At 50.4% G+C, this 27,542-nt stretch overlaps 1 protein-coding gene and 1 pseudogene across 3 annotated transcripts; both read left to right on the top strand.

The window, feature by feature from the left end:
• The first annotated feature begins 361 nt into the window (after window positions 1-361).
• On the top strand, window positions 362-26,124 carry WHAMM (WASP homolog associated with actin, golgi membranes and microtubules). Of its 3 annotated transcripts, XM_062206317.1 has the most exons (11): window positions 362-971; window positions 3,606-3,779; window positions 7,945-8,095; window positions 9,107-9,276; window positions 10,560-10,725; window positions 14,161-14,348; window positions 20,213-20,299; window positions 20,495-20,590; window positions 22,418-22,892; window positions 24,792-24,994; window positions 25,431-25,555. In XM_062206317.1, exons 1-11 carry the CDS (start codon window positions 405-407, stop codon window positions 25,458-25,460), a joined length of 2,307 nt encoding a protein of 768 aa, XP_062062301.1. In that variant the 5' UTR covers window positions 362-404; the 3' UTR covers window positions 25,461-25,555. The 3 variants fall into 3 exon arrangements, with proteins under 3 accessions (XP_062062301.1, XP_062062299.1, XP_062062300.1); XM_062206315.1 differs by lacking the exon at window positions 25,431-25,555 and having other exon boundaries at window positions 24,792-25,424; XM_062206316.1 differs by lacking the exon at window positions 24,792-24,994 and having other exon boundaries at window positions 363-971; window positions 25,431-26,124.
• On the top strand, window positions 17,405-20,206 carry LOC133770319 (ras-related protein Rab-7a-like; annotated as a pseudogene).
• Window positions 26,125-27,542: the final 1,418 nt, after the last annotated feature.

Below are 27,542 nucleotides of genomic sequence, written 5' to 3' on the forward strand. Positions count from 1 at the left end.
TATTACTGTTCCTAAGAAGTCCAGTGTAGTGCAGGAGGCTAAAACAACAACGCGTCCATTTCACGAATTTTTTCCCACCCGCAACAGGTGCACGGGAACCGGAGGTGAGGCAAGAGCGGGACTTCCCAGGTCCCAGGCCGGGTCACGAGATTGACACTCCTGTGGGCAGGGTCCGAGGCGGACCTTCCGACCACTTCATTGGTCGCGGCGGACCCGCCCTTCTCTCACCCACCCAATCCCGGACGCCGGCTGGAAAGCTCGCAAACACAGGCAGCCAATGAGAAGTGCCGAGGAGGCGACGCTGCGTCCCTGACGCGAGTGAGGCTCCGGCGGACTCTGCCGCGGGTCCGCAGGGCCCGGGGGCCGGGGCGAGCGGGGCCCTCGGGGCGCTAGCCGCGGCGGCCATGGAGGACGAGCAGCCCGACAGCCTGGAGGGCTGGGTGCCGCTCCGCGAGGACCTCTTCGCCGGGCCCGAGCGGCACCAGCTGCGCTTCCTCGTGGCCTGGAACGACGCGGAGGCCAAGTTCGCGGTGACCTGTCACGACCGCACGGCGCAGCGGCGGCGGCGGCGGCCTGAGGCGCCTGAGGCCCAGCCGGAGCCCAGCTGGGCCGGCCTGCTGTCGGCCGCCGCGCTCCGCGGCGCGCACCGGCAGCTGGCGGCGCTGTGGCCGCCGCTGGAGCGCTGCTTGCCGCGGCTGCCGCCGGAGCTGGACGCGGGCGGCGCGGCCTGGGGCCTGTGGGCGCTGGTGTGGCCGGCGCGGGCCGCGGGCCCCGGCGACGCGGCGCTGCAGGAGCTGTGCGGGCGGCTGGAGCGCTACCTGAGCGCGGCGGCCGACGGCTGCGGCGGCGCCACGGTGCGCGACGCGCTCTTCCCCGCGCAGGGCGGCGCGGCCGACTGCGAGGGCCCGCGCGAGTTCCGGGAGCGGGCCCTGCGCGCGCGGTGGGCCGGCGCGGGCGCGCGGCTGCGCCAGGTAGGGCGCCGGGGCTGAGCGCGGGGCCGCGGGGGGCCGCGGGGACAGGCGCAGGTGCACCCGGGCCGTCGCCTGAGGGGCCCGCCTGAGGCCCAGGGCGCTGCCTTGGACCCAGGAGCTGGGCTGGGCCCCTCACCTTTGCCCTGATGACGGTGATAGGTTGAAAGGCAGAGTGGTAGGAAGAGAGAACCATCTCTTGGTTTACTCCTCACATGCTACAACAACAAGGGCTGGGCCGGGCTGGGAAGCCAGCAGGCTCTCTCAGGGTCCCCCGCATGGGTGGCGGGGGCCCAAGCCCGTGAGCCGCCCTCGGCTGCTTTCCCCATTCAGTTAGCAGGGAGCTGGATTGGAAGTGGGGCAGGTGGGCTACGAACCGGTGCCCATATGGGTTGCCGGGGTCCCAGGAGGACGCTCAACCTACTGGGCCACCACTCTGGCCCTGGGCCTTTTCTTGTTATTAATGTGGCCAATTTCTCTATAGAGGCGTGGGAATAATTCAGCTACATTTCTAGATCTTAATTATATCCTCTTCGGCTAAACAGAGAGTCTTCTGAGTTAAAATGACATTATGAAAGCAGTGTGTTAGCGGGGTGATTCTGTGCTCTGCTTAAAGATCTGAACGCTGTGTGTGCGTTGATTCTGTTTTATGGTATGAGGAGACCACTTTCTCATTCAGGATCAAACCAGCATTTGCCTTTCTCGTGGGCAGACGTGGCTTCCCCCTAGACCCCAGCATTCTGTGATGTGGTACTTCCTGTGGGGAAACGACACCGTTCCTCACTTGAAGTTCCTTCAGAGCTGGTAGAGCATTTAGTATCGTTGCTGCTGTCGGACTGGCTGTCCAGTCCTACAGTTCACCGTCACCCGCAGCTTGACAATGGAGGAAGACTTAAACATAAGGTATATCATACCCATGCAGGCGTACATATCTGGATGCTCTTATATTTAGAGCAGAAAAGCAATTTATTCTAGAATTAGCCTGATTGCTAAGATTGCTAGGATACGTAAAATGAAGCTGAATGTTGTAACTCTGCACTTTTTCTAGATAAAGTTGTAGGGTACCCATTGTCTTAAGTTTACTATTTCGTGTTAATGTGTTGAATTTTGTTCAGGGAATCCTCCACACCTTATTAAAAGTGTAGCTGAAAGTAGATCAGTTTATCCTTAAGTAAAGGATAGAAGAAGATGGAGAAAAGATAAAAACTAAAAAATAAATAAATAAATAAAAAAGAAGGATGGAAATTGAACACAAAGGAATTTTTTTGAGTTAAAATCTGTAGCTTGATTCTAGTTCTCTTCTCCAGGTTGTGATGTAATTTCTTTCTTTTTTTTTTTTTTTTGACAGGCAGAGTTAGACAATGAGAGAGAGAGACAGAAAGGTCTTCCTTTTTCCGTTGGTTCACCCCCCAAGTGGCCGCTACGGCCGGCGTGTTGCGGCCAGCACACTACGCTGATCCAAAGCCAGGAGCCAGGTGCTTTCTCCTGGTCTCCCATGCGGGTGCAGGGGCCCAAGCACCTGGGGCATCCTCCACTGCTCTCCCGGGCCACAGCAGAGAGCTGGCCTGGAAGAGGAGCAACCGGGACTAGAACCTGGTGTGCCGGTGCCGCAGGCAGAGGATTAGCCTAGTGAGCTGCGGCGCCGGCTAGGATGTAATTTCTTGACAAATGAGCTCCCGTAGAATATAAATCCCTCTGTTCACTTCCCACCCTGCATCAGAAGCCGTGCTCAGCAGAGAGCAGGGCCACAGCTAAGACTCTTCAGTGGGTCTGCTCTGTTGGGAGCTTGGTGGGAGTAGTAGCCTGGGCACTCAGGGATTGGCCTGCAGGAGGAGTACTCAGAGACATCTCGGAATGTCTGTATGAGCTTTTAAAAAGAGGACAACCTCATGAAGGCTTTGCGGCTGGAAAAGTCAAATGACAAAATGTCACCCACAACCTGCAGCTCAAAGATAACTGCTGTTGATGTTCTTGCTGACTCTTTTGGGTCCTTTTGCCGGTGTGCATATTGTATAGTTGAGATAAAACTTTGTACTCTAATTTTTGCCACATTTAATGATATCAAAGTCCCCCTAATTAACCAGTCTTCTGCAATGCAGTGCTGAATGCGTATGGTAGTATTCTGCCATATAGATAGTGTACTTTATTTAACTAGTCTTGTTTTCTATTTTTCAATTTGACAAGCAGAGAGAGAGACAGACAGGCAGACAGATGGACAGATAGATCGCCCATCTTCTAGTTCACTACCCAAATGGCCTGCGAAGGCTGGAGCTGGGGCAGGCCAAAGCCAGGAGCCAGGAATGCAGTCCAGGTCTCCCATGTGGGAGGCAGAAACCCGATTACTTGAGACTCCCAGGGTCTGCATTAGCAGGAAGCTAGAGTCAGGAGCTGGAGCCGGAAATTGAACCTGAGCACTCCAGTGTGGCGTGTGGGCATCCAACCACCAGGCTAATGTCCTACAAACCGTTGCTGTTTTATTGGGCACTTTGGTTGGAGGACTATAACATTCTCCTATTTAAGCCATGCTTAAAATTGATGTATTAAAGTTGAGAACATTAAGGTTCTTTGGTTAGTTTTGTTTGGTATGTGTGATCTTATAAATACAGACTTGAGCTTTATTTACATTTTGCCTCCCAGATCCTTCAAGGACATGGAGAAGCCAACACCATGGTGGCGTTAATGAAAGTTTACCAAGAGGAAGATGAAGCGTACCAGGAGTTAGTTACTGTGGCAACCACGTTCTTCCAGTATTTGCTGCAGCCATTTAGAGACATGCGAGAAGTTGCAACGTCATGTAAGCTTGGTATTTTGGTATGTTGTCCTTATATATATTTTTTTGGTTTTACTACTTTCTTCAGTCTCATTTAAGGGCCAATCTGTGTTTCCACGCTTATGCTTAAATGATATTGTAGACACATTCAATTTGTGTTTAAAATTGATTTATTTGAAAGGCAGAGTTACAGGGGGAGGGGAGGGAAGAGAGAGAGGTCTTCCATCCATTGGTTCCCTCCTCAGTTGTCCTCAGTGGCCAGAGCTGAGCTGATCTGAAGCTGGAGCCAGGAGATTCTTCCAGGTCTCCAACATGGGTTCAGGTGCCCAAGCACTTGGATCATCTTCTGCTGCTTTCCCAGGCCATTAGCAGAGAGCTAGATTGGAAGAGGGGCAGCCAGGCCTCGAACTGGCGCCCATATGGGATGCTGGCACTGCAGGCCACAGCACCGGCCCCTAGGTCATCTTCTTAATATCTTCAGATTTCTGCACAATTTTTTAAAAAAATTTGTTTACTTGAAAGGCAGAGTGACAAAGAGGGGAGGAAAGAGAGAGAACGACCTTCCTTCTATCCACTGGTGCACTTCCCAAATGACTGCCAGGCCAGGGCTGGTCCAGGCTGAAGCTAGGAGTCTAGGACTCCATCCGGGTCTCCCCAGCGTCCATGGCAGGAGCCCAGGCTTGGGCCATCCTCTGCTACTTTGCTAGGCACATTACAGGGAGCTGGATCGGAAGTGGAGCAGCTGGGATTCAAACCATTGCTCTGATACTGGATGCTGACATCTCAGGCGGTGGCTTAACCCACTGTGCCACAATGCCAGCCCCGATTTCCGCACATTTAAAGGATTAAGCACTTTTTCATCTGATGAATAGTTTCTGATGTGATATTTATTTGTTGCAAAGGAGACAGGCAGATTTCTTAGAAAATTAAGCAGCAGGACCCTAGTTTATAATTCAGTAATCTAAACTGTAATAAACCCCGTCGTCATTGTTATTTCATGGAACCACTGAACAAGCCTGTGGCACTATTCGGAAAAGGAGTCATTGCTCTCCCCGTGTTAACAGATGAACCAGAGCCCCAGGAGCTAAACAGGAGCTATGGGTCTCTCGGCAGCCGGAAGCGAAAGGCATCAAAGAGATTTCTTGATTGCTGTCCCTGCTATAGGTCATCCTTTCATATTTCCTCACGTGATCCATACCAAGTATCATACAAGAACAACCGTGTCACGGTCAGATGACACGCATGGCACTCTGGCTGTGGATAGAGTTGTTCTGCTCATTATCTCGAATGTCTACCATTGGGAGAGTCTTCACTTCCTGTGGGTATTTTTTTTTCCTCTTTAAATAACAGCTTTATTGAGATTTAATTCACAGATCATGCATTTAAGTTGTACAACTTAGTGGGTTTAGTAGTTCCAGAGTTGTGTAACCATTCCCACTATCTAATTCCAGAACACTTTGCCCCAAAAGAAACCCCGTACCCCTGAGAGTCCCTCCCAGTACCCCCACCTCCAGCCCAGGCAGCCACCAATCTATTTCTGCCCCTGTGGATTTCTCTATTCAGGACATCATATGTAAATGGCATCATAGAATGTGTGGTCTTTTGTGACTGGCTCCTTTCATTTAGCATAATGTTTTTACAGTTTATCCACCTGTAGCATGTGTAGGATTTCATTGCTTTTTATTGCCAAATAATATTCATCATATATGGGTATACTACCTTCCTTCTTATCTATTCATGGACATTTGAGTGGTTTCCACTTTTGGCTATTAGGAAGATACTGATATGAACATCCGTGTACTGGTTTCTTTCTTTATTTTTTTTAATAGAACAAGCATATAGAAGATTGATGTCTTGCTCTGTCACTCTGCCTTTCAAATAAATAGTCTTTTTAAAAAAATAAATAAATGATGAGAGACCCATAGAGAAAGATATTCTAGCTGTTGGTTGGTTCACTCCCCAAGTGGCTACAATAGCCAGATCTGAGCCAAGCTGAAACCAAGAGCCTAAAACTCCATCCATGTGAGTGGCAGGGGCCCAAGCGCTCAGGCCATCATCCACTGCCTTACCAGGCGCATTAGCAGGGAGCTAGATTAGAAGTGGAACAGCTGGGACTCCAACTGATGCCCATATGGGATACCAGTGTTGCAAGGGTCAGCTTAACCCACTGTACCACAGCACCGGTGCCCTAGTCTACCTGTTTCTGTGTGAACAAAGGTTTCCATTTCTCTTATGTACTGAGTGGAATTGCTGAGTCGTACACTCGGTATTTAACCGTCTTAAGGACTGCTGGACAGTTTCCAGAGCAAGCTCTTAACTCACATTCTCACCAGCGGCAAACGAGGGCCCCAGTGTGTCCACATCTTCTCCAACACTCATTACTTTCTTTCCGTTCCTAACCATCCTGGTGGGTGTGAAGGGTGTCCCACTGTGGCTTTGATTTGCGTTTCCCTGTGCATACTTCTCACGTTACCACCTTGAGCTTTCGTAGAAGGAACACTGGATGCCGGGCCACATGGTGGTCCTGCCAGAGTTCTGGCTGTTACAGCATTGGGCTGTAGGTTGGGCAGAGGATTTCTTTTTCTCACAGTTCTGGGGGGCACGAAGTCCAAGACCAAGGTGCCAGCAGATCTGGTGTCTGCTAGGGCTGCTTCCTAGTTGGTAGATGGCCATCATCTTGCCGTGGTGAAGAGCGGGGAGGGCCTGTGTCTCCTCTTCCTTCCATAAGGGCACCAATCCCATCACGACAGCTCCACCCTCACCACCCGCTTACCTCCCACATGCCCCATCTCTAAACACCACTCCACTGGGGGGTCAAGCTTCCGGATATGGCTTTCGGGAGGACACAACATTCAAACCATTTCTGTGATGTCGTAATCGTGAATGCATAGATTTTAACCATTTTTAGGTGATTTATATTGTTCAACAGCTTCCTATCATGTCATTCAAAGAAACCATGGCAACAGTTATATACCCTGCCCCATGCTGAGTGCTAAACAACACAGATCTCACTTAAACAGTTGTATGTGATTATTGACAGATGGAAACATCCTGATAGCATTCTTGTCTAGGAAGTTATTCTAGTGATGCAAACCACAAGTTGTTTTGTTTTTCTTTATGCCACAGAGTACCCCCTTTTTTTCCCCAGGCAGTGCCTCACTTAGAACCTTTTTCATATACTCAATAAGAGATTGCTGAATGAATAAGCATTTAATTGACCCAAGAAGGGGTGAGTGCTGTGGCACAGCGGGTTAAGCCCCTGTCTGAAGTGCTGGCATTCCATATGGATACCCGTTTGAGTCCTGGCTGCTCTGCTTCTGATCCAGCTCCCTGCTAATGCACCTGGGAATGCGGGGCATGAGTGCGGCCATGGCGTGGCCAGGCCAGGCCCGGGAGCTCCGCATGCGCAGCTGCCCCCGGGTGCCCCCACCCGAGCTGTGCGGAATGGAGCTGCGAGGAGCTGAGTAAGATGGCGCCCAGAGGAAGTGAGATGGGCGGAATCCAAAGTTGTTTACCACTAAAACTAATTGGCTGCGCAACATCAGGGGAGGTAACAAAACTAGTAACCAGTGTATAGACATAGAGCTAGTCCTATAGAAATCCCCCCGTAAGGTGATTTTTTAAGTGATTGGTTGGTCCTTAGCCCTGCCCCAATGACTCTGCAGTTTTGTGCTATAAAAGGTTCTGTTACACACAAAGTAAATGAGTCCTTGCTACTAGACTTGGCTCCCCGCTGCGTCTGACTGTCTCCGGGATCGGGAGGCTGGGGAACAGGCGAGCAGTGCACTCACCTTTCCTTGGACCCAGTCCATCCTGTACGGGTGGACTAAGACCCTGCATGGGAAAGCAGCGGAGGATGGCCCAAGTGCTTGGGCCCCTGCTACCCACGTCGTAGACCCAGAAGAAGCTCCTGGTTCCTGGCTTCAGCCTGGCTCAGCCCTGGCTGTTGTGGCCATTTGGGGGAGTGACCCAGTAGAAGGAAGATCTCTCTCTCTCTCTCTCTCTCTCTCTGTCTGTTTCTCTTCTCTCTTTCTTTCTGTAACTCTGCCTTTCAAATAAATAAATAAATCTTAAAAAAAAAATCCCAATTGACCGAGTAGTATTAATAAAAGTAGATCAATGCACGTGCCAGCTTCCTCACGGTTTCCTGACGGCTCTCTCATTGCTGTGATCTCTTCCTGAGACATTTCCCTTCTTTCCACGTAGAAGTCCCTGAATGAGGATGACCTGGGTCCTAAAAGGATAGCTGCCCTGCAGAAGGAAGCCAAGGAATGGGCCAGGCAGGCCAAAGATGCTGTTGTCTCCATTCAAGATATCACGGTGAATTATTTCAAGGAAACAGTAGCAGCATTAGCAGGTGGGTACATGGTGCTGTGCCGTGCCGTGCGTACCTTTCATTTTATTTAGCAGGCAGCTGAGTGCCCCTAATCTGGGTTTTCTAGGGGCAGGCAATTCGGTATAAGGATAGGCGAAAGCAGACACAGTAGTCTGGGGGGTGGGGGAGAGTCTTCATCATGTATTCGTTCAGCACATGGAGAATGGCGGTGGCAGTGGGATAGTGTCCTCCAAGGCCTCTAGCTTGAGACAGTGTGGCAAACCGGAGGTGCTGGAAGCCCACGGGGCTGGATCACAGAGTGCAGGAGAATGTGGTAAGGGGCAGGAGGCTGGCAAGGCAGGTGGGGTCAGACCACATAGGGCTTGTGTTGGCTTGTCAGTCTGGCTAGACATAGAAACAGTCAGAGTACGTGCGCCAGAATGTAAGAAGCAGTCGCCTCGGCTGGGTGAGATCGTCATTTATTAGTATCCTTTCTTTTTTCCTTTAAAGATTTATTTTATTTACTTGAAAGAGTTACAGAGAGAGGAAGAGACAGAGAGCAACAGAGGGAGAAATCCTCCATCTGCTGGTTTATTTCTCAAATGGTCACAATGGCTGGAACTGGGCCAGACCAGAAACCAGGAGCCAGGAGCTTCTTCCAGGTCTCCCACATGGATGCAGGGGCCCAAGCACTTGGGCCATCTTCTGCTGCCTTCTCAGGCGCATAAGCAGGGAGCTGGATCGGAAGTGGAGCAGTTGGGAATCAACCTGACACCCATGTGGGATACTGGCATCACAGGTGGCAGCTTAACCCACTGTGCCACATACCAGCCTGGATTCTTGTCTTTCTTTAAAGTGGAGTACCTGAAATTTGATATTAATGACCATGTATTACTTTAGTGTTGGCTAAAAAGTTATTAAAACAGTTTTTCTACAGAAAAGATGTTTTGCAAGTGATATGAGAAGCAGTAAGCGAAAGATTAGCTCAGGATAAACTTTCCCCAGTTTAATGAGTTGTACTTATATTTTATTGCATTAATTAAAACCCAACAGGAATGCAGAGACAAATGGAACAGGACAGGAAGAGATTTGGCCAGGCTGCCTGGGCCACAGCAGCTCCCAGATTAGAAAAACTCAAGCTAATGCTGGCCCGAGAGACTCTGCAACTCATGAGAGCCAAAGAACTGTGCTTAAATCAGCAAAGAGCCGAAATTCGGGGAAAGGTAAGACACGGGGTAAAGCAAGGTGACTTTGTTTTAAAAATGCACTTTTATTTGAGCCAGGCCCTTGCTTTCTGGGCACTGTCAAAGAGCTTCCTTTCTTCACCTGCTCCAGTTACTGCAGGTAAGAATTCAGAGACTGTAGAAGGATGGCACAGAGCTTCCCTCTGGTCAAGACGCATTTGAAGTAGTGCACTCTAGGATTCACTGTATGGTCACACTGAAATTAGGCAACATACTGTAAAATCAACCCAGCAATGTTTTTGGTGCATCTTTAATCCTGGGATCATTTTAATCCCAAACCATAGTCACTTCCATTTTTTCCTGTAATCTTACGTCTTTAAAGCAGAAAACACTCTAAACACCTGTCTTAGCTGGCTCAGGCTGTGCTGGCCACTATAACAAAATAGCCTAGGTTGAGTGGTTGTATATTTTCAGCAGTTCTGGGGTTGCAGATTCAGTGTCTTGGAGGGCTCTCTCCCCGGCTTGTGGACAGCCGCCTTCTTGCTGTGTGCTCACACACCTTTCCTCGATGCGTGGGCATGGAGAGAGACAGCTGTCTCTTCTGAGAGCACTATTCCATCACGAGGGCCCCACTGGTTGTGGGAGAGGCAGCCGCTGAGGCTGGGGTCACAGGTGGTGAAAGAATTCCCCAGAGCAGACGGAGCGAGCAGAGCTGGATTCACTGGACACGCTGCAGAAGAGCAGCAGGCAGGCCGGACAGTTAGGAGCTGACCACTGCGGCAACGTGATGAACTACAAACCTAGAAGCGTACTTGTAACTGCAGAACCCTACTTAGGGTGTGTTTTTCCCATGATCCAGTAGGTTTTCCCAGGGAGGTGATTTGCATTTCTGGGTAGAGTTGGGGAGCCTGTACAAGGCCCTTAGCTTGGGGCTTTCCTAGTGCCCCTGGGCAACCCTCCACACCACCCTCTGTACAGAAATCTAAATCTAATGAACTCCAAAGGCCCCCACCTCCAAACCCCATCACATTGGGGATTAGAAATACCACATATGCATTTTGAGGGGACCCAGATATTCAGTCCATCACAACACTCTCAAAACCTAAATGTTTTCACATTTGAAGGCTGAGAGAAAGCATTTGTAACAGATGTTGAATCAAGCATTTTTGTCTCATTGGATGCAACACAAAAATGTTTCTTCCCTCTTTGCTTGTTTTATTTTGAGAACAGAGCAAGGAATAGAAAACAGCTAGAATGCGTCTAAAGTTTGCTTTGAACATGCTAATTATTTTAACTCACTCTTTTTTCTCCATGAAAACAAGATGGAAGACCTTCCAGAACAAGAAAAAAATATAGATGTTGTAGATGAATTAGAAATACAGTATTATGAAATTCAATTAGAACTGTATGAGGTTAAATTTGAGATACTGAAAAATGAAGAAATACTGCTCACTACACAGCTGGACTCTATTAAAAGACTTATAAAAGGTAAATTTTTATGTGTGTGGCTTAAAAAAGTTTTAAATTACATGCTTAAGGAAATACAGGCCGTATTATCAATTATTTCTTGTAAATTATTTGTTTCATCTACTGAAATTTGTGAAATAGTTTCCTTTTAGTATTTTTATTATTCAAATAATATAATCATTATTAATAATCAACAAAACAAAGAAACAGTATGATCTCAATCCCGTCATCAGTAGTGACAATTTGCTGTGTAACATTTTATCCTTTCTTACATGCCAATGTATATAAATAAATATCAGAATTTTCAACCAAAAATATATATCCTGTTCCACAACTTCTTGTTTATCTAATTGATAATAACCATTTTTCCATTTCAATAAGAAATGAAAACACCCACATTTTTAAAAATTCATTTATTCATTTATTTATTTATTTTGACAGGCAGAGTTAGACAGTGAGAGAGAGGCAGAGAGAAAGGTCTTCCTTCTGTTGGTTCACCCCCCAAATGGCCACTACAGCTGGAGCGCTGTGCTGATCCAAAGCCAGGAGCCAGGTGCTTCTCCTGGTCTCCCGTGCGGGCGCAGGGCCCAAGCACTTGGGCCATCCTCCACTGCCTTCCCGGGCCATAGCAGAGAGCTGGCCTGGAAGAGGAGCAACCGGGACAGAATCTGGCTCCCTAACCGGGACTAGAACCCGGTGTGCTGGCGCCGCAGGTGGAGGATTAGTCTAGTGAGCCGTGGTGCTGGCCAACACCCACATTTTAATGGCTGCATAGTGTTCCGTTACATGGGTCTATTGTGATTTCCAGCTTTTCACTGTTTTGAACAGCATACAACGGACAACTTTCCTTTACACATGTCTTTGTGTAGAGATTTCCTTAGAACAAATTTCTGTAGGTGGAACATTGGGTTAAGGACAAGGCATATTTTACATGTTGATATATATCTCTGTTAAGACAGCATTGACACATGATTTTCCCTCACTTATATTTTCTAATTTCTAAACTTCATACCACCTAATGGTCCTGGTCCAGACAGGTCATACAAAATGACGCTCATCAGCAGAGTATGTGTGAGAGCAGGTGTTTTCCCATACTCAGTGGCACTACTTTAAGTTTTTGCCTACTTGATAGGAACAAAAGGCACCTTCAGATTTTCATTTATTTAACTATATGTAATACTGAATGCAGCTTTGAATATTTATTGGCCACTTGCTTTATTTTATGAACTGCCTACTCATGGTCTTTGTCCCTTTTTCTTTGGACTGTTTCCTTTCCATATTAAGGATGTTGATGTATTATCTGTCAGATGTTACAAATAATTTCTCCTTGTCATTTGCTTTTTCTTACATGGTGTCACATCTGTCATTCTTTTCTCCATGGTTTCTGCTTTTGCTGTTATACTTGCGAAAGTCCTCCTCATCCCAGAATCACACCCGTATTTACTTAGGTTTTCTCTTAGTATTTTTATGATTTTGTTTTTTGCAAAATTTAACTCCTTAATCCAGATGAAATTCATTTTGACTGGGGGTAGGAGTCTAACTTTTCCCCTCCCAGTCGTTAGCAGTTCCATATCACTGACTGAATTTGATTTGACTTCATTTGATTTAGAGGCAGTGGGGGAGAGCTGTCACGCACTGCTTCACCCCACTAATGTCCACAATGGCTGAAGCCAGCAGCTGGGAACTCAGTTCAGGTCTCCCATGTGGGTGTCAGGAACCCAGTTCAGGGTCTGCGTCAGCAGGAAGCTGTGATCTGGAGCTGGAGGCAGGCACCGCACCCAGGCACCCTGAGAGCGGCTGCAGGAGTTTTACCCCCAGGCTGAATGCTGGCCCTGCACTCACTGATTTTAACATTTCCCTAGTACTTTGGCCCTCTTTTCTATCCAGAATTACTAGCGTCACCCTGGTCTATCTAGGGGTTGTCCTCCTCCAGGGACTTGTGAGTGGCTCCTGGTGCCGGCTCCAGCCTGTTCCTAGGACTGTCTCTTGGAAGCACACTGCAGCGTCTGGTCGGGCAAGCACCCGCCTCGTTGCTCTACCTCCCCACAAGGCTGCTGACGCTCTCCTTTATTCTTCCAGATGAACTTGAGAGTCACTTTGGCAAGTTCAAAACAAAGCACTGGAATCTTGATTGGGACATTGCTTAAAATTAGAGATTGCTTGGGGAAGAACTGTCGTCTTTGCAATTGTGACTTTTCCCACCCAAGAACGTGGTATGTCTCTGCATTTATGTAAATGTCCCTCCCTCCCCAAGTTCCTTCAAGTTTAATCATTTCATTCATGGAGCTCCTGAACATTGAATTCTCAGTATTCAAAAATTTTGCAATGATTTCAAGTTATACACATTTAATATATTTAAGAAGAAACTATTTTTTATAAAAAAGAGTTAATTTGGAAGGGTGAACACCAAATGGTTCATAAGGTTTTCCTCTGGGAATAGGGTCCAGCCGGTCTAAGGAAGGAAGGAGAACATTTGATTCTTTATTTTTAGGGCTTGAGTTTGTTACAGTAGCATGTACTGCTTTAAAAAAGTCAGTGTGTAGTCAACATTGAATATCATTAATGCACCTATTACTATGAATACGAATGGGGTGCTGTTGGTGGAATGTGATGTCTTTTTGGAGGGCAATTGGCAATGGTCTTATGCACCTTCAAAAGCCATCTGCTAAAGAAGAACTAAAACAGACACACACAGACTTATCCCCAGAGGTGTTCATCACAGTGAAATGGGCAATGACAGAGCACAGGAACGTGCCAACAGAAGGGCATGCTTGAGTTAGTTAGTGAATACTATGTCGCCATTAAAATCGTATTCTGGGGTCGGCACTGTGGTGTGGCAGGTTAAGCTTCCGCCTGCAGTGCCAGCATCTCACAAAGGCACCAGTTTGAGGCTCGGCTGCTCTGCTTCTGATCCAGCTCCCTGCTAATGCACCTGGGAAAGCAGTGGAAGATAGCAAGTGCTTGGGCCCCTGTACCTGCATGGGAGACCTGGAAGAACCTCCTGGCTCCTGGCTTTGGCCTGGCCCAGTCACCACCATTGTGGTCATTTGAGGAGTGAACCAACAGATAGAAGATTGATCTCTCCCTCTCTCTCCCTCTTTCTCTCTTTCTCCTCTTCTCTTGCTGTCTCTACCTTTCAAACAAGTAAATAAATCTTTTTTTAAAAAGTTGTATTTCCATCCCATGGAAGATGTGGCAATAATTTACAATAATAAATATTTAGAATTTTCTAGGGTTGAGTATTAGTTTCTACCTATCGTGATTGATAGGCAGGTTGGCAGGTGTAGCTGTGTCAGTAGAATGTGGACACTGGCACATAGGCCTTAAATGTTAATAGTGACTCTCCCTGGGTGGTAGAATTACACGTGGTCTTCAGCTTGCTAACATCTCAACATTTTTAATGCATTTTTGTGTGTGACAAAATGTCTTCTAAAAGCATCATTCACATATTTTTAGAGAAACAGAATGAAGTTGTTTATTATGATCCCTGTGAAAATCCGGAGGACTTGGAAGCCATCGACCAAGCTGGGGCGCTGCAGGACGAGAGGCATCTGGAGGTGTGCGAGCTCAGCAGGCAGCGCCGGCAGCTGGAGTCCCGGCGGGGCAGCATCTGCGCCAGAAGAGCCCGGCTCAGGAACCGCAAGGTGGGCGCTCGCGGCTGCTTGGGGCCGCCCTCTTCCATTCTTTCAGGAAACAGAAGTTCTGAGATCAGTACAGTAAGGTTTATACCAACACAGAGATTTACCTCGTGTGTGTTTATGTGGAGATCAGTGGCTGCAGTTAAGATGTTTCAGCTACCCTTTAACACGTTCTTTATTTCTCCTGGGAGCTGAGCACTGACCATAGTCTCTGGATTTTGATGAATTCATTCAACAACTATTTGCTGAGTGCCATTGCATAGCAGGAGCTTTTAAAATCCTAATACTCAACCCTAGAAAATTCTAAATATATTTTATTGTAAATTATTGATCAACAAAAGTCAATCACAGATATACTCAGTTCAGATCTTATATTCGATGAGCGATTTTTTTCATTACAAATTTTAATTGCTACATAACACTTGTACATATTTATGGGGTACTGTATGATGTTTCCATTTACATCATATAACTTAAGTTTACAAAGCACATCTTCTCAACCATTTAACATTTCTTTGTGGTGAAAACATTCATAATCCTTTTTTCAAGATTTTTTTTTTGGACAGGCAGAGTTAGACAGTGAGAGAGAGAGAGAGACAGAGAAAAAGGTCTTCCTTCTGTTGGTTCACCCCCCAAATGGCCACTACGGCTGGTGCGCTGTGCCGATCCGAAGCCAGGAGCCAGGTGCTTCTTCCTGGTCTCTTATGCAGGTGCAGGGCCCAAGCGCTCAAGGACTTGGGCCATCCTCCACTGCCTTCCTGGGCCACAGCAGAGAGCTGGACTGGAAGAGGAGCAACTGGGACAGAATCTGGTGCCCCAACCGGGACCAGAACCTGGGGTGCTGGCACCGCAGGTGGAGGATTAGCCTAGTGAGCCGCAGCGCCAGCTGGTACATTAGCTTTTATGAGATAATACAGTGCCTTATCATTATCTGTAGTTACCCCACTGTCCATCAAAACCCCCAAACTTATTTATCCTATCTAATCGTAACTTAGTACCCAGTGGTCAAACTTTTTTGCTTCATTTTTTTTTTTTTTTTAACATTTTATTTATTTGAGAAGTAGGGTTAGAGACAGAGAGAAAGGTATTCATTCCGCTGATTCACTCCCCAAATAGCTGGAATTGCTGGAGCTGGGCCAATCCGAAACCAGGAGCCAGGAGCTTCCTCTGGACCTCCCAGGCGAGTGCAGAGGCCCAAGCACTTGAGCTATCTTCCTCTGCTTTCCCAGGCCATAGCAGAGAGCTGGATGGGAAGAGGAATATCCAGGACATGAATTGGCGCCCATATGGGATGCTGGTGCCGCAGGTGAAGGCTTAGCCTATTAGGCCACAGCACTGGCCCCTGCTTCATTTTTTAAAACTGCATGATTATATAAGTAGGTAAACACACTAAGTCACTTTATATTTTCCAACATAAAAGAAAGCTACTTTTTTTCATCCACCATTTTCCATTTTGTATGTTTTTTTTTTTTTTTTTTTTTTTATTTGACAGGCAGAGTTAGACAGTGAGAGAGAGAGACAGAGAGAAAGGTCTCCTTTCCGTTGGTTCACCCCACCAAATGGCAGCTGCGGTCAGTGCGCTGCAGCCAGCGCGCTGCGCCAATCCGAAGCCAGGAGCCAGGTGCCTCCTCCTGGTCTCGCATGCGGGTGCAGGGCCCAAGGACTTGGGCCATCCTCCACTGCCTTCCCAGGCCACAGCAGAGAGCTGGACTGGAAGAGGAGCAACCAGGACAGAATCCTGCGCCCCAACCGGGACTAGAACCCGGTGTGCCAGCGCCATAGGCGGAGGATTAGCATAGTGAGCCTTGGCGCCGGCCACCATTTTGTATGTATTAAAATTTTCTTTTTGGAATTAGGAAAACATGAACATTCAGCTTATTTTGTGGATTACATAAATGTTATTACTCTTCCATGCAAGCAGAAATACATTCAAAAAGTTGTGTTGGAGGATGTCCTTTGCATGTGTGTGTGAGAACTGTGGCATCTGGATGTAGGAGCTGTTGCTCAGCTGGTCTGAAGATACACAATCAGGAGTTAGGAGTTCACGCTTTGCTCCACACTTTGAGCCCTGTGGGTGCCGGGGCACTGGCGTGGTGCTGCAGAGGTGTGCAGGGTGAGGACAGCCCCCACCGCCCTGGCACCGGCCCTAAATCCAGACTGCAAGCCTCACCCTTCACCTTCCAGGTGAAGCCTGGGGGCTCTCGCTGCCTAGTTCTGGAAATGCTGGACTTTGGAAGGCGCTGGGTTAGCAGAACCCTGGGGAGTTGAGGTCAGGCTCTGGGGTCTCATCTTGGGGTTGAAGTCACAGCTTGGCCACTTGGTAGCTGTGTGACCTTAGGCAAATTAACCAAATCTTTTATTTTTTTAAAGATTTTATTTATTTGAAAGGTAGAGTGACAGAGAACGAGATCTTCTATTTAGTCCCCTAAATCTCTTTTGAGCTGAGTTTTCTCACCTGTTGAAAGAGGATCATAACATAACAGACAACACAGATCTCCTGGTTGTTATGAGGACAGCGTGGCGTCAGGCAGGGGCATGCTTGGCACTGGGGCCGAGACCTAAGACATTCTCGCTGAATGTTCACATTGCCATTCTGTCGTTTTCCATCATGGTAGTGGCTAAGCACGGCTCACATACAGGTTTTTTTTTAAAGATTTATTTTTATTTATTTGCAAGACAGAGTCACAGAGAGACAGAGAGAGATAGAGACAGAGAGAGTGGTCTTCCATCCGTAGGTTTACTCCCCAGATGGCCGCAGTGGCCGGAGCTGAGCCAATCTGAAGCCAGGAGCCAGAAGCTTCCTCCAGCTCTCCCAATTGGATGCAGGGGCCCAAGGACCTTGGCCATCTTCTATTGCTTTCCCAGGCCACAGCAGAGAGCTGGATCAGAAGAGGAGCAGCTGGGACTAGAACCGGCACACATATGGGATGCCGGCGCCTCAGGCCAGGGCTTTAACCCACTGTGCCACAGCGCCGGCCCCATCACGTACAGTTTTTAATATAACTTAACCAGAACCTGCAGGTGGTGATGCTTTTGCAGGTATGTTTGGGAATATTAGTATTTATAACATTCTGGGGAAATTTTTTTTTAAAGATCTATTTATCTGAAAGGCGGAGTTACAGAGGTAGAGGCAGAAGAGAGAGGTCTTCTATCTGTTGGTTCACCCCTCAAATGGCTGAGCTGGGCCAGTCCAAAGCCAGGAGCCTGGAGCGTCTTCCAGGTCTCCATCTCGGGCGTAGGGGCCCAACGACCTGGGCCATCTTCTACTGCTTTCCCAGGCCACAGCAGAGAGCTGGACCAGAAGTGGAGCAAGTGGCAGTGGCGGGGTTGAAGGCTTACAGAGCGCCTGAGCGTGCTGTGGACCAGAACTTGGACTTGTGCGCCTTTGTCCTCTGTTGTGTTTCCTTGTTGTCCGGAGCCTTTGGATGCACCCAGCCCGGCCCCAGCGCAGTGGCCACATTTGAAAGATGATCTCTAGGAAGAGAGTGTTGCTGAAGGTGATCGTCCTGGGAGATTCTGGAGTTGGTAAGACATCACTCGTGAACCAGTATGTGAACCAGAAATTCAGGAAGCAGTACAAAGCCACGACAGGAGCAGACTTTCTGACCAAGGAGATGGTAGTGATGACAGGTAGCTGCGATGCAGACCTGGGACACGCGACAAGAGCGATTCCAGTCTCTTGGCGTAGCCTTCTACAGAGGTACAGACTGCCCCCAACATGTTCAAAACCCCTGATAGCTGGAGAGAGGAGTTTCTCATCCAGGCCAGTCCCCAGGATCCTGAAAACGTCCCCTTTGTTGTGTTGGGATATGAGATGGACTTTGAAACCAGACAAGTGGCCACAAAGAGGGCCCAGGCCTGGTGCTACAGCAAAAACAAGATTCCAGACTCTGAAACCAGTGCCAAACAGGCCATCCGTGTGGAGCAGGGCTTCCAGACCATTGCACGGAACGCACTTAAACAGGAAATGGAGGTGGAGCTGCGCAGTGAATTTCCTGAACCCATCAAACCGGACAAGAACAACCAGGCCAAGACCTCAGCAGAAAGCTGCAGTTCTGAAGAGGCAGTGAGAGTACAGCAGAGTCCTTCACAACCCAAGAACACACTTGGGCCTGCAGACACGAGCCCCTCTCCTCTCCTAAACCAAACAGATTCATCTCACACCTCCAGCTGCCAAAAGGAACTCCTCCAAACACAGTCACACCCAACACATCTCTTTCTTGTGGATGCTCTCTCTCTCTCTCTCTCTCCCTCTCCCTCTCTCACACACACACACACACACACACATCTGATGCAGGCAAACTGTAGCCCATGCCTGTGGTGGCGCCTAGGGGCTGGCCTGCTCACCACACGAGCCCTTGTGTGTGGCAGCAGGACAGGCCGGTCGAGTCAGCACTGGAATCTTATTCTTTGTGTCTACTGGAGAGAGAGAACTGTTTACAGTTATTCTGTCTTGTTAGTTTTTTAATGATCTTGTGGTGTCTCTACCCTGCACCTGGCCCCCTCCCTGAAGGCTGCCCCTTGGGGCGCCTGGTGCCCTGCACTTCATTACAGGCTCACACCCTGTCTCATCAGGCCGAGTGCTTTATGTATCTGGTAATGCCTGTTACTTTTGACTAATCAGATCTTTTTACAGTATCCATTTATTACCTAATGCTTCTTAGAAAAGAATCTTACAGTTCATGTTAATATATGCAACCAATTAAACATGCATAGATTAGTGTAAGAAGTTCTCGGATTATGTGTTAAGTCCTGTAACGCAGGTGAGTGAGATGGAGGGCTGAACCCTGTCTGGATTCCAGGGCGTCAGTGACTCGGGACTTGGAAATCAGCTCGTGGCAGTGACCTGTGCAGGAGACACAAGAATCACGGCGCCTTTTATCAAGGACTGAAGAGCCGAAATGCTCTTCATCTCTCTGGGAGGAAACTCTCCACCCCTGCTGTGTCTAAATTTTCCAAAAGATTGATTTGCGAGATACAGTGGTGTGTGCAATGGATAAATAGCTGTTACTACAACAACAGCAACAACAAAGTGGAGCAGTCAGACCCAAACCAGCACCCATATGGGACGCCGGCAGTGCAGGCGGCTGCTTTACCTGCTGTGCCACAGTGCTGTCCCCTGGGGGAAATGTTTAAAATAATCACATTAGAAAAGACTGTTAGGGGCCAGTGTTGTGGCATAGTGGGTAAAGCCTCCACCTGTGACACTGGCATCCCATATGGGTGCCAGTTCAAGTCCCAGCTGCTCCACTTCTGATCCAGCTTCCTGCTGGATCAGAACCTGGGAAAGCAGTGGAAGATGGCTCAAGTGCTTGGGTCCCTGCAGCCACATGGGAGACCTGGAAGAAGCTCCTGGCTCCTGGCTTTGGCCTGGCCCAGCCCTGGCTGTTGTGGCCATTTGGTGAGTAAACCAGTGGATGCAAGATGCCTGTCTCCATCTCTGAGACTCTCTGTATAACTCTATCAAATAAATTCTTGGATTATGTGTTAAGTCCTGTAATGCAGGTGTGTGAGATGGAGGGTTATGTAACTTTCTCCCTCTGTATAACTCTGTCAAATAAATAAATAAAATATTCAAAAATTAAAAAAAGAAACAAGAAAAGAAGATCGTTACGACACATCCTGTTTGGGAGTGAGGGCTGCCTGCATGTCCTGTCCCGGGCAGGGAGTTGCTTTCCTTCTCAGAGCCCTTTGTGGCGACAAGTGATTCCCCTGAGCAGCTGGTCACACAGCTGTGGGTTGGAGGCGGTGACACCATTGCCGCCCATGTCAACAGACACCTTACATGACAGCCCAAATGCAACGTTTTCCCGTGCTGTGGCCCAGGGTACTATTAAAAACCGCGTAGGTGATCTGTATTATTCCACCAGGATCAATGCCAGGAAAATCATCGGCTCCGATTGCAACAGGCTGAAGAAAGCAGGAGATACGTCCATCAGCATCACGGTATTCAGAGGGTGAGTAGCTGAGGGCGAAGGTTGTACGTTTGGCACTGTGACCCGGGGTTGGTCCACGACTGGGGAAATGGGAGCGTTGCCTCCGGGGACCAATGCCTTACAGTGTGGAGACCAATGCCTTACAGTGCCTTTCTTTGCCAAGACATATTGGATGGTGATTGTGAGCATTTTACAAATACATGTTTGTTTCAATAGAAAAGAGACAAGATGAAAGAAGAGGAGCAAAAGAACAAAGAGTGGATAAATCAAGAACGCCAAAAAACGCTCCAGCGACTGAGAGCATTTAAAGAGGTGAGGCCTGGGCATAGTCACATCACCCTTGTTTTCTTTTCAAGATTGACTGATGATTGATTGATTTTCAAAGTCAGAGTTACAGAGAGAGGGAGAGACAGAAAGAGGTCTTCCATCTGCTGGTTCACTCCCCAGAAAGCTGCAACAGCTGGGGCTGCGCCAGGCTGAAGCCAGGAGCCAGAAGCTTCAGGGCCTCCCATGTGGGTGGCAGGGGCCCAAGCACTTGGACCACCTTCCGCTGCTTTCCCAGGTGCATTGGCAGGGAGCTGGATTGGAAGTGGAGCAGCCGGGACACAAATTGGTGCCCATATGGGATGCTGGTATCACAGGTGGCAGCTTAACCCTCTATGCCACAGCACTGGCCCCATCACCCAGATTTCCTGGGAAGTGAGTAGAAAAGTATAAAGTATTATGAACAGATCACTCAGAACATGAAATTACAAAAATACCATTCTACGTGGCATAGCAAGAAAAATCAACAAATCTAGATTAGTGTCTCAGAAACCATGCTGGAACAAACCATGGTTTCTGCTGCATGACACGCCCAGGTTCTACTCTCCCTTCCTTCCTAAGTGGTGCAGACCACACCCTCCATGGTTTACAGCAGGGAAAACGGCCATGGCTCAGCTGCTGTCCGCTTGAGCTGGCCGTTTTCTTCACTTGGGATGAAGAATCCCTTAGCACGCTGTCAGGGAAGCATTGTGACGTAAGTGCATGAACATGCTCTGTTATAAGTAAATGGGGGCCGGCGTTGTGTTACAGGGGGTTACGGTGCGCCTGGGACACCTGCATCCCATATGAGCACGGGTTCGAGTCCTGGCTGCTTCTCTTCAGATCCAGCTCCCTGCTAATGCACCTGGGAAAGCAGAAGATGGCCAAAGTGTTTGGGGCCCTGCACCCACATGGGAGACCTGGAAGAAGCTCCTGGCCCAGCCCCGGCCATTGCAGCCATTTGGGGAGGGAATCAGTGGGTGGAAGATCCACCTCTCTCTGTCACTCTGCCTTTCAAATAAATAAGTAAGTCTTAATCAGATTCAAAAAAAGCAAAAAGTTTTCTGAAAAAAAGTAAATAGGAACTATTAAAGAATATCACTGAATTTATTGACCAGAGCAGACCTGCTGTCATTTCCCACCCCTTCATAAAGACCCGAAGTGACTGGTGCTCCCAAAACAGGGAACAAGAACCTGGCACAGTCATCGCGGGACTGTGAGAAAGCACGGCCTGCCAACCCTGTCCTGTGTGGGCCGTGCTGTCAGCATCACACTGTACCCGGACCAGCAATAGCTGCCATGACTGGAGGCCGTCCACCCAGGCCCTGGACTGGGCACTTCACATTCATTCTCACTGGTGACGTGAGATAGCATCGTCACCACTTCACGGGGAGTCACCGAGGCTCCCAGTGGTCACACAGCACAGCAGGAGCCTCTTAGTCCAGAGCCACCGGGCACTGCCCAACTCCCCACCCCCCTGCTGGCCTGGGGATCCTGATTTAATCGGGCTGGATCAGGCCTGGGTGGGAGTCAGGGTCGGCAGAGTGAGTGGAAGGGGAGCCACGTGACCGCTTCACGAGAGCAGTGCCGTGAGGTGTGCCGTGACTGCTCAGGCCCTGTCCCCAGGGGGGCACTGGTCACCCAGGGAGGTGATAGGGAGGAAGAGACAGGGTCCTGACTCAGCACGGAGCTGGCCAGCAAGCCTTTCAAATACAGGTGTGTGGGGGGGGGTATTACAGTCTACACCCACGTCAGCGTCGACGGATTGGCAGCCTCCCTGGGCATTCTGATGGTTTGCATTTGGGCCAAGTTTTTACAACACTTTTTCATTTCCAGAAACGTCCAGCTCGGCCTGCACCAAGAACCTCTTGCTCTGAGCCTGGGGCTCCAAACCCGTCCCCTGGCCTCTCCCCACAGACGCCCTCACCTGCCGTGTCATCGTCCCCACGGGAACCCAGAAGCACTCTCTCACCCCCAGGCGCTCCTGTGAAGCCCCCCCAGCATCAAGACTGTGTGGGAAACGGCCCTGCCCGGGTTTGTGTGACAGGTGGTGACCAAACACGCTCCACATCCAGTGAGGACTTGTCCCTGCCGCCGCCTCAACACCCTCCCCCTTCTCTTCCCCCACCCCCACCGCCACCCCCACCACCTCCACCACCGCCGCCGCCGCTCCCTGCTCTGCCGACTTGGTCTCAAGCTCATCCAAATTCACACTTCAGGACCACAGTCCAGGATGACCAGCCACTGCCTCTAGTGTGTGAGCCACCTGCCCAGAGGCCACGTGATTCCTGGGAGAGCCACCAGGGCCCAGGTAATGTCCTGGGACTGTGTCCCCGCTCCACGTTCCCACCCCAGAGGCCGCCGGCTGCTCACCTGCGCCCCTCAGAGTCCTCTGAGTGCCTGCCTTGAGCAAAGTGAGTGTAGCCGGAGACGCTAGCCCAGCTTGAGCACCCCGCCCCCACGCTCCAGTGACGCACTGCGAGCGGCGTCTGAGGCTGTCAAAGAACCATCTGCTTCAGGTTTTTTTGAGACTTTGGTATGTGTTGGATTTCTGTCATTGAGTGTGTTTAAACTTGGCTTTAAGCTCACCATTGCATCTCTGTGGGTTTCATTACAGAATTACAATTCTTGCACCTTAAGCAGAATCTTTCTTGGAAGTTGCTGTGGAGGAACGTTAGCCAGGTCTCCTTCCCGACTCCCTGGCACACTGAGAAACCTTGGCACGGGCAGGGTTCCGAAAGGCAGTGGCCTGGCCCCTTTTTGTCTGTGCGAGTTCAGCGCACCCATGTGACTATTTCCAGGCTGGCTGAGGGCTCTGGTTGTCACTCATGGTTCTAGTTATGGCTTCAGACATCGTTGGGGACACTGTTTAAAACACTCGGGGCAGGGGAGGGGAATGTGCGGCCCACGGGCCGTGTAAGACCCACGAAGTTACTGGGTCTGGCCTCGCCAGGGCAACTGCAGGCAGGACTCCAAATTCAGCGCATCTATAGCCAGCTGGTTTTCAGGTTGAGTTTTGTGTGGCCCACGGATGATGCTACAAAGATCACAGTGGTCCTTGGCAGGAAAACGTTTCTCAGCCCCACTAGGCTGTCACACTCAGGGCCTGCTGCTTTGGGGTCTGTATTTTAGATAAGGCTTAGCAAAGTGCTCTGTCCATTTGCCTTTTTTTTTTTTTTTTTTTTTTTAACAGGCAGAGTGGATAGTGAGAGAGAGAGAGACAGAGAGAAAGGTCTTCCTTTTGCCGTTGGTTCACCCTCCAATGGCCGCTGTGGCCGGCGCATCTCGCTGATCTGAAGCCAGGAGCCAGGTGCTTCTCCTGGTCTCCCATGCGGGTGCAGGGCCCAAGCACTTGGGCCATCCTCCACTGCCTTCCCGCACCACAGCAGAGAGCTGGCCTGGAAGAGGGGCAACCGGGATAGAATCCGGCGCCCCAACCGGGACTAGAACCCGATGTGCCGGCACCGCAAGGTGGAGGATTAGCCTGTTAAGCCACGGCGCCGGCCTGTCCATTTGCTTTTAAAATATATATGTAAGCACACCTACCTGGAACACACAAGGTTCCTGTGGCAGCTGATGGGAGTGACCCGCAGAACTGGCCGCCTGAGTTTTCTGGTTGAGTTTGTGGTTTCTCTGTACCTAGCACCAGGGACAAACAAAAATGCCTACAACTGTTTAGGGTGGAGAGCCGGCAGCCCGTGTTCCCCAGGGTTTGCAACCATGGTGTGAGAATGAAGAGCCGTAGCCTGCGTGGGGCCTGGGGTGCAGCTGGGCGCGGGCAGGTCTCTGTAAGGCCCCCAGGCCCAGCTCAGCGGCTGTGCACACAGTTTGGGGAAGCCCTGTGCCCTCACAGACCCTGCTCCAGTGCCCTGAAGGGGACAGGAAAGGGGGTTAGCCCCGGCAAACTCCCTTGATTGTGGAGCTTGTCTTATTGCTCCCAGGAGGGAGCTGTGATAAGTTACAGTCTAAACCCAACGGGCAGGAGCTGGCTGGTGGCCACAGCACGGCTGGCCGTTCAGTCCTGAACCAGAACTGGTTACGCCCCTGGAGACCTTATCCGGAGGACGTCTAAATTAGCGGCAGCGGTCTCGCACGTATCCAGCAGGTGATTAAAGAGCCCTTGCCCCTCGGGAGTCTCAAGGTAGCAGAGTGAGAATTAGCTTCTCCTCACCAGCGCTTTGAAACTCTGATCTCATTTGTGTTTTGACAGCGTATTTCACACCTTCCAAAACCGAGCGTGTAGCGGGCTGGGGTAATGGAGGTGGAATTAAAACACACGGCACACAGGAGACTTCATTGAGCTCCCGATTCAAAGGCTGCTTTGAGCCCTGCAAGTGTGGAAATCTTCTCACTTCTCTGCATAGCGTGACTCATCACCGGCTAATGTCCAAGAGCAAAGTTAAACCCAGCAGGGTACATAAAAAAAAAAAAAAAAAAAGAGTGTGCCGAGTGGGAAGTGCACGGGAGAGGACAGGAGGGGACAGGAGGGCATTGTCCCAGGGGCGGCGAAGTCAGGCCCAGTGGCTCAGAGGATTTCCACCACAGGAAGGGGTGACAGCCTCCGGCCCTCGAAGGGCAGCATTCTGACGGCTGTGCACGATGTCCCTCTAAGTGGCTCTGGTCTGAAGACCCTGGGTTGCACGTGGCCAAGATAAAATGTCAGCTGTTAAGCCGTCTTGGCCTCGAGCAGGAGCTTAACGCTGACCCAGTGCATGGCTTCAGCAGAGCGGCGATTAGTGATTATTTGTGAAATCAGGGCGCTAACTGATGAGACTGCTCCGGCAGCCCGGGGAGGGAGAGAGCTCGATTTCTCTCCATCCTAACACCTGCTGTGCTTCCTGGGTTGCAGGCTCTATGGACGAAGTGCTGGCCTCCCTAAGGCGCGGCAAGACCCCGCTCCGGAGCGTGGATGTGCCCGCTGGGCCCCCGCCCCCGCCCCGCGCCGCGGTCAACGAGCACATTCTGGCCGCCATAAGGCAGGGGGTCAAACTGAAGAAAGTGCACCGGGAGTCAAGCCCCAGCCCCGGCCAGAAACCCACCAGCGACCTGGAGAGGAGCATCAAGGCCGCCCTGCAGAGAATCAAGAGGGTGGCCGCCGACTCCGAGGACGAGCTGGAGTCCGGGGAGGAGGGGGAGGCGACGGCGGCCACTGAGCAGAGCCAGAGCGAGTGGGACCAGTAAGCCCCGGGCCACACTGGATGGAGGCAGCCTGGCCATGCAACACGCTGCTGCAGGGGGCAGGGGAGCCGAGGTGTGGCGACCGCCCCACACTGGCCCATGGTGGGTAGAAACCCAGGGCGAGTGTGCCGGCCAGGGGAGTCAGACGCAGTCTTCCCTTGGGGAAACCCAGCAGCAGTCCCCGAATCCCAGGGCATCCCCGTCAGCCTGCGAGCAGGGGGAACAGCGGACTATCACAGAACGGTTTGAGTGTGCACGCCCCAAGTCTTAGCAATAATCAGAATCCACTGCTCCTGTTCAGGGGCAACTTTAAATATTTAAATAGAATTTATTTTATGTATCGAACACCATGTCAACTCATAATAAAGAGCTATTTATAACACTCTGGGGTCTTACCTGCTGTACAGGCCGAGCCTTCCCCAACTGGGTGGGTTTCAGCCGCACCCCTGCCTGTGCAAATACTAAGCTCGCCTCCAGACCTGAAGTCCGCTGGGCTGTTTTCTCCATGCTTTGTGTTAGGACCAGGAAAGGGGAGAGAACCGACACAAAGGCCTCTTTTCACCCCCCCGCCCCGCCCCGTCTGCTCAGCGTCCCCCTGAGCTTGGCACCTTGAGTCGTGTGGTGTCCGTCCTGGGTTTCCCCAGATCACAACAAACGCACCCTCCCTGGGCCCAAAGAAAAGCGCTATCCAGGTGCTTACCTCCCTCCGACCTGGACCAGCCTCAGGAGCCCCAGCCCTTCCGGGAGGCCCATAGCTCTGTCATTCATGCCACATCCCAGAACTCCAGTGCACTGCCTGTGCAAGCACACACGTCACTTTGGGCCTGACAGACCAGGCTCCGGCTCTGCGCTGGCCCCTGTGCCCACGGCTCATGAGCCGTCCCCGGGGGTCTTCTGCTGGGCAGTGCTCCCCGCTGGCCACTCGCCGGGACCCCTTTCCAGCTGCCAGGCGCAGGTCAAGTGGCTCCACCCCAGGCCTCCCTCCCCACCACCAAACATGATGTTTTCCAAGTAGCAAACTCAGAACTTCATGGGTCTTCCTGGTGCAAAGTAAGCACTTTGCAGTTGGGTAGCGATTGCTTTAATTAAGACAATTTCCATATTTTGGGATGCCGGCAAGCTTCCTCAGGCTTGGGTAATTCTCAATTTGCTTTCTAAGGGGCTGGCAGACAGGACACCATGAAAAACAGGACCCTCTTCCATGGAGTTCCCAGGCCAACTGTGTTTTCAGTGCATCCAGACTGCTCCTCCGCTCTGGAAGCTTCTCTCCCTTGTGTCTCCCTTACCCTCCTCTTTGGAGCCAAGCCCTGCAGTAAATGCAGACCCTGGCTTCAGGGCATTTGTAGGGGGGGGGGAGGGGCAAGTAGGACTCCCGACTGTCCAGTTCAAACCTCTCCAGTCCACCCCTGTGTCCCCTCCCCCACCCTCTACCACACAAGCATGGGCTGATCCCACAGCGTGGAAGACAAGGTCGCCAGAGACCTGGCTCTTGTCCCCAGGGCCCCCTCCTCCCCGCGGCTGGCGCCTGCCCACCACAGCCCTCCTCGCTGAAGCACCTGGCACCGCCCCTCCCTGCCTCCATATCCTGGCAAACCACACCCATCCTTGGCTGTCAACCCCACAGCCCACTCCTCTGAGGTCTCCCCTGACCCCTCTGTCCCCTGCGGCCACTGCACCTTGTCCTGGACACCGGCCGAGTTGCGCCCTCCACCCTCAGCTCTGCGAGATCTCTGGTTCTTGGGGAGCCTGTCCCTAACTGGCACATCATATGGGTTGTCCTGGA

Source organism: Lepus europaeus, chromosome 11 (genome assembly GCF_033115175.1).
Source record: "Lepus europaeus isolate LE1 chromosome 11, mLepTim1.pri, whole genome shotgun sequence".
In the NCBI taxonomy this organism is placed as follows: domain Eukaryota; kingdom Metazoa; phylum Chordata; class Mammalia; order Lagomorpha; family Leporidae; genus Lepus; species Lepus europaeus.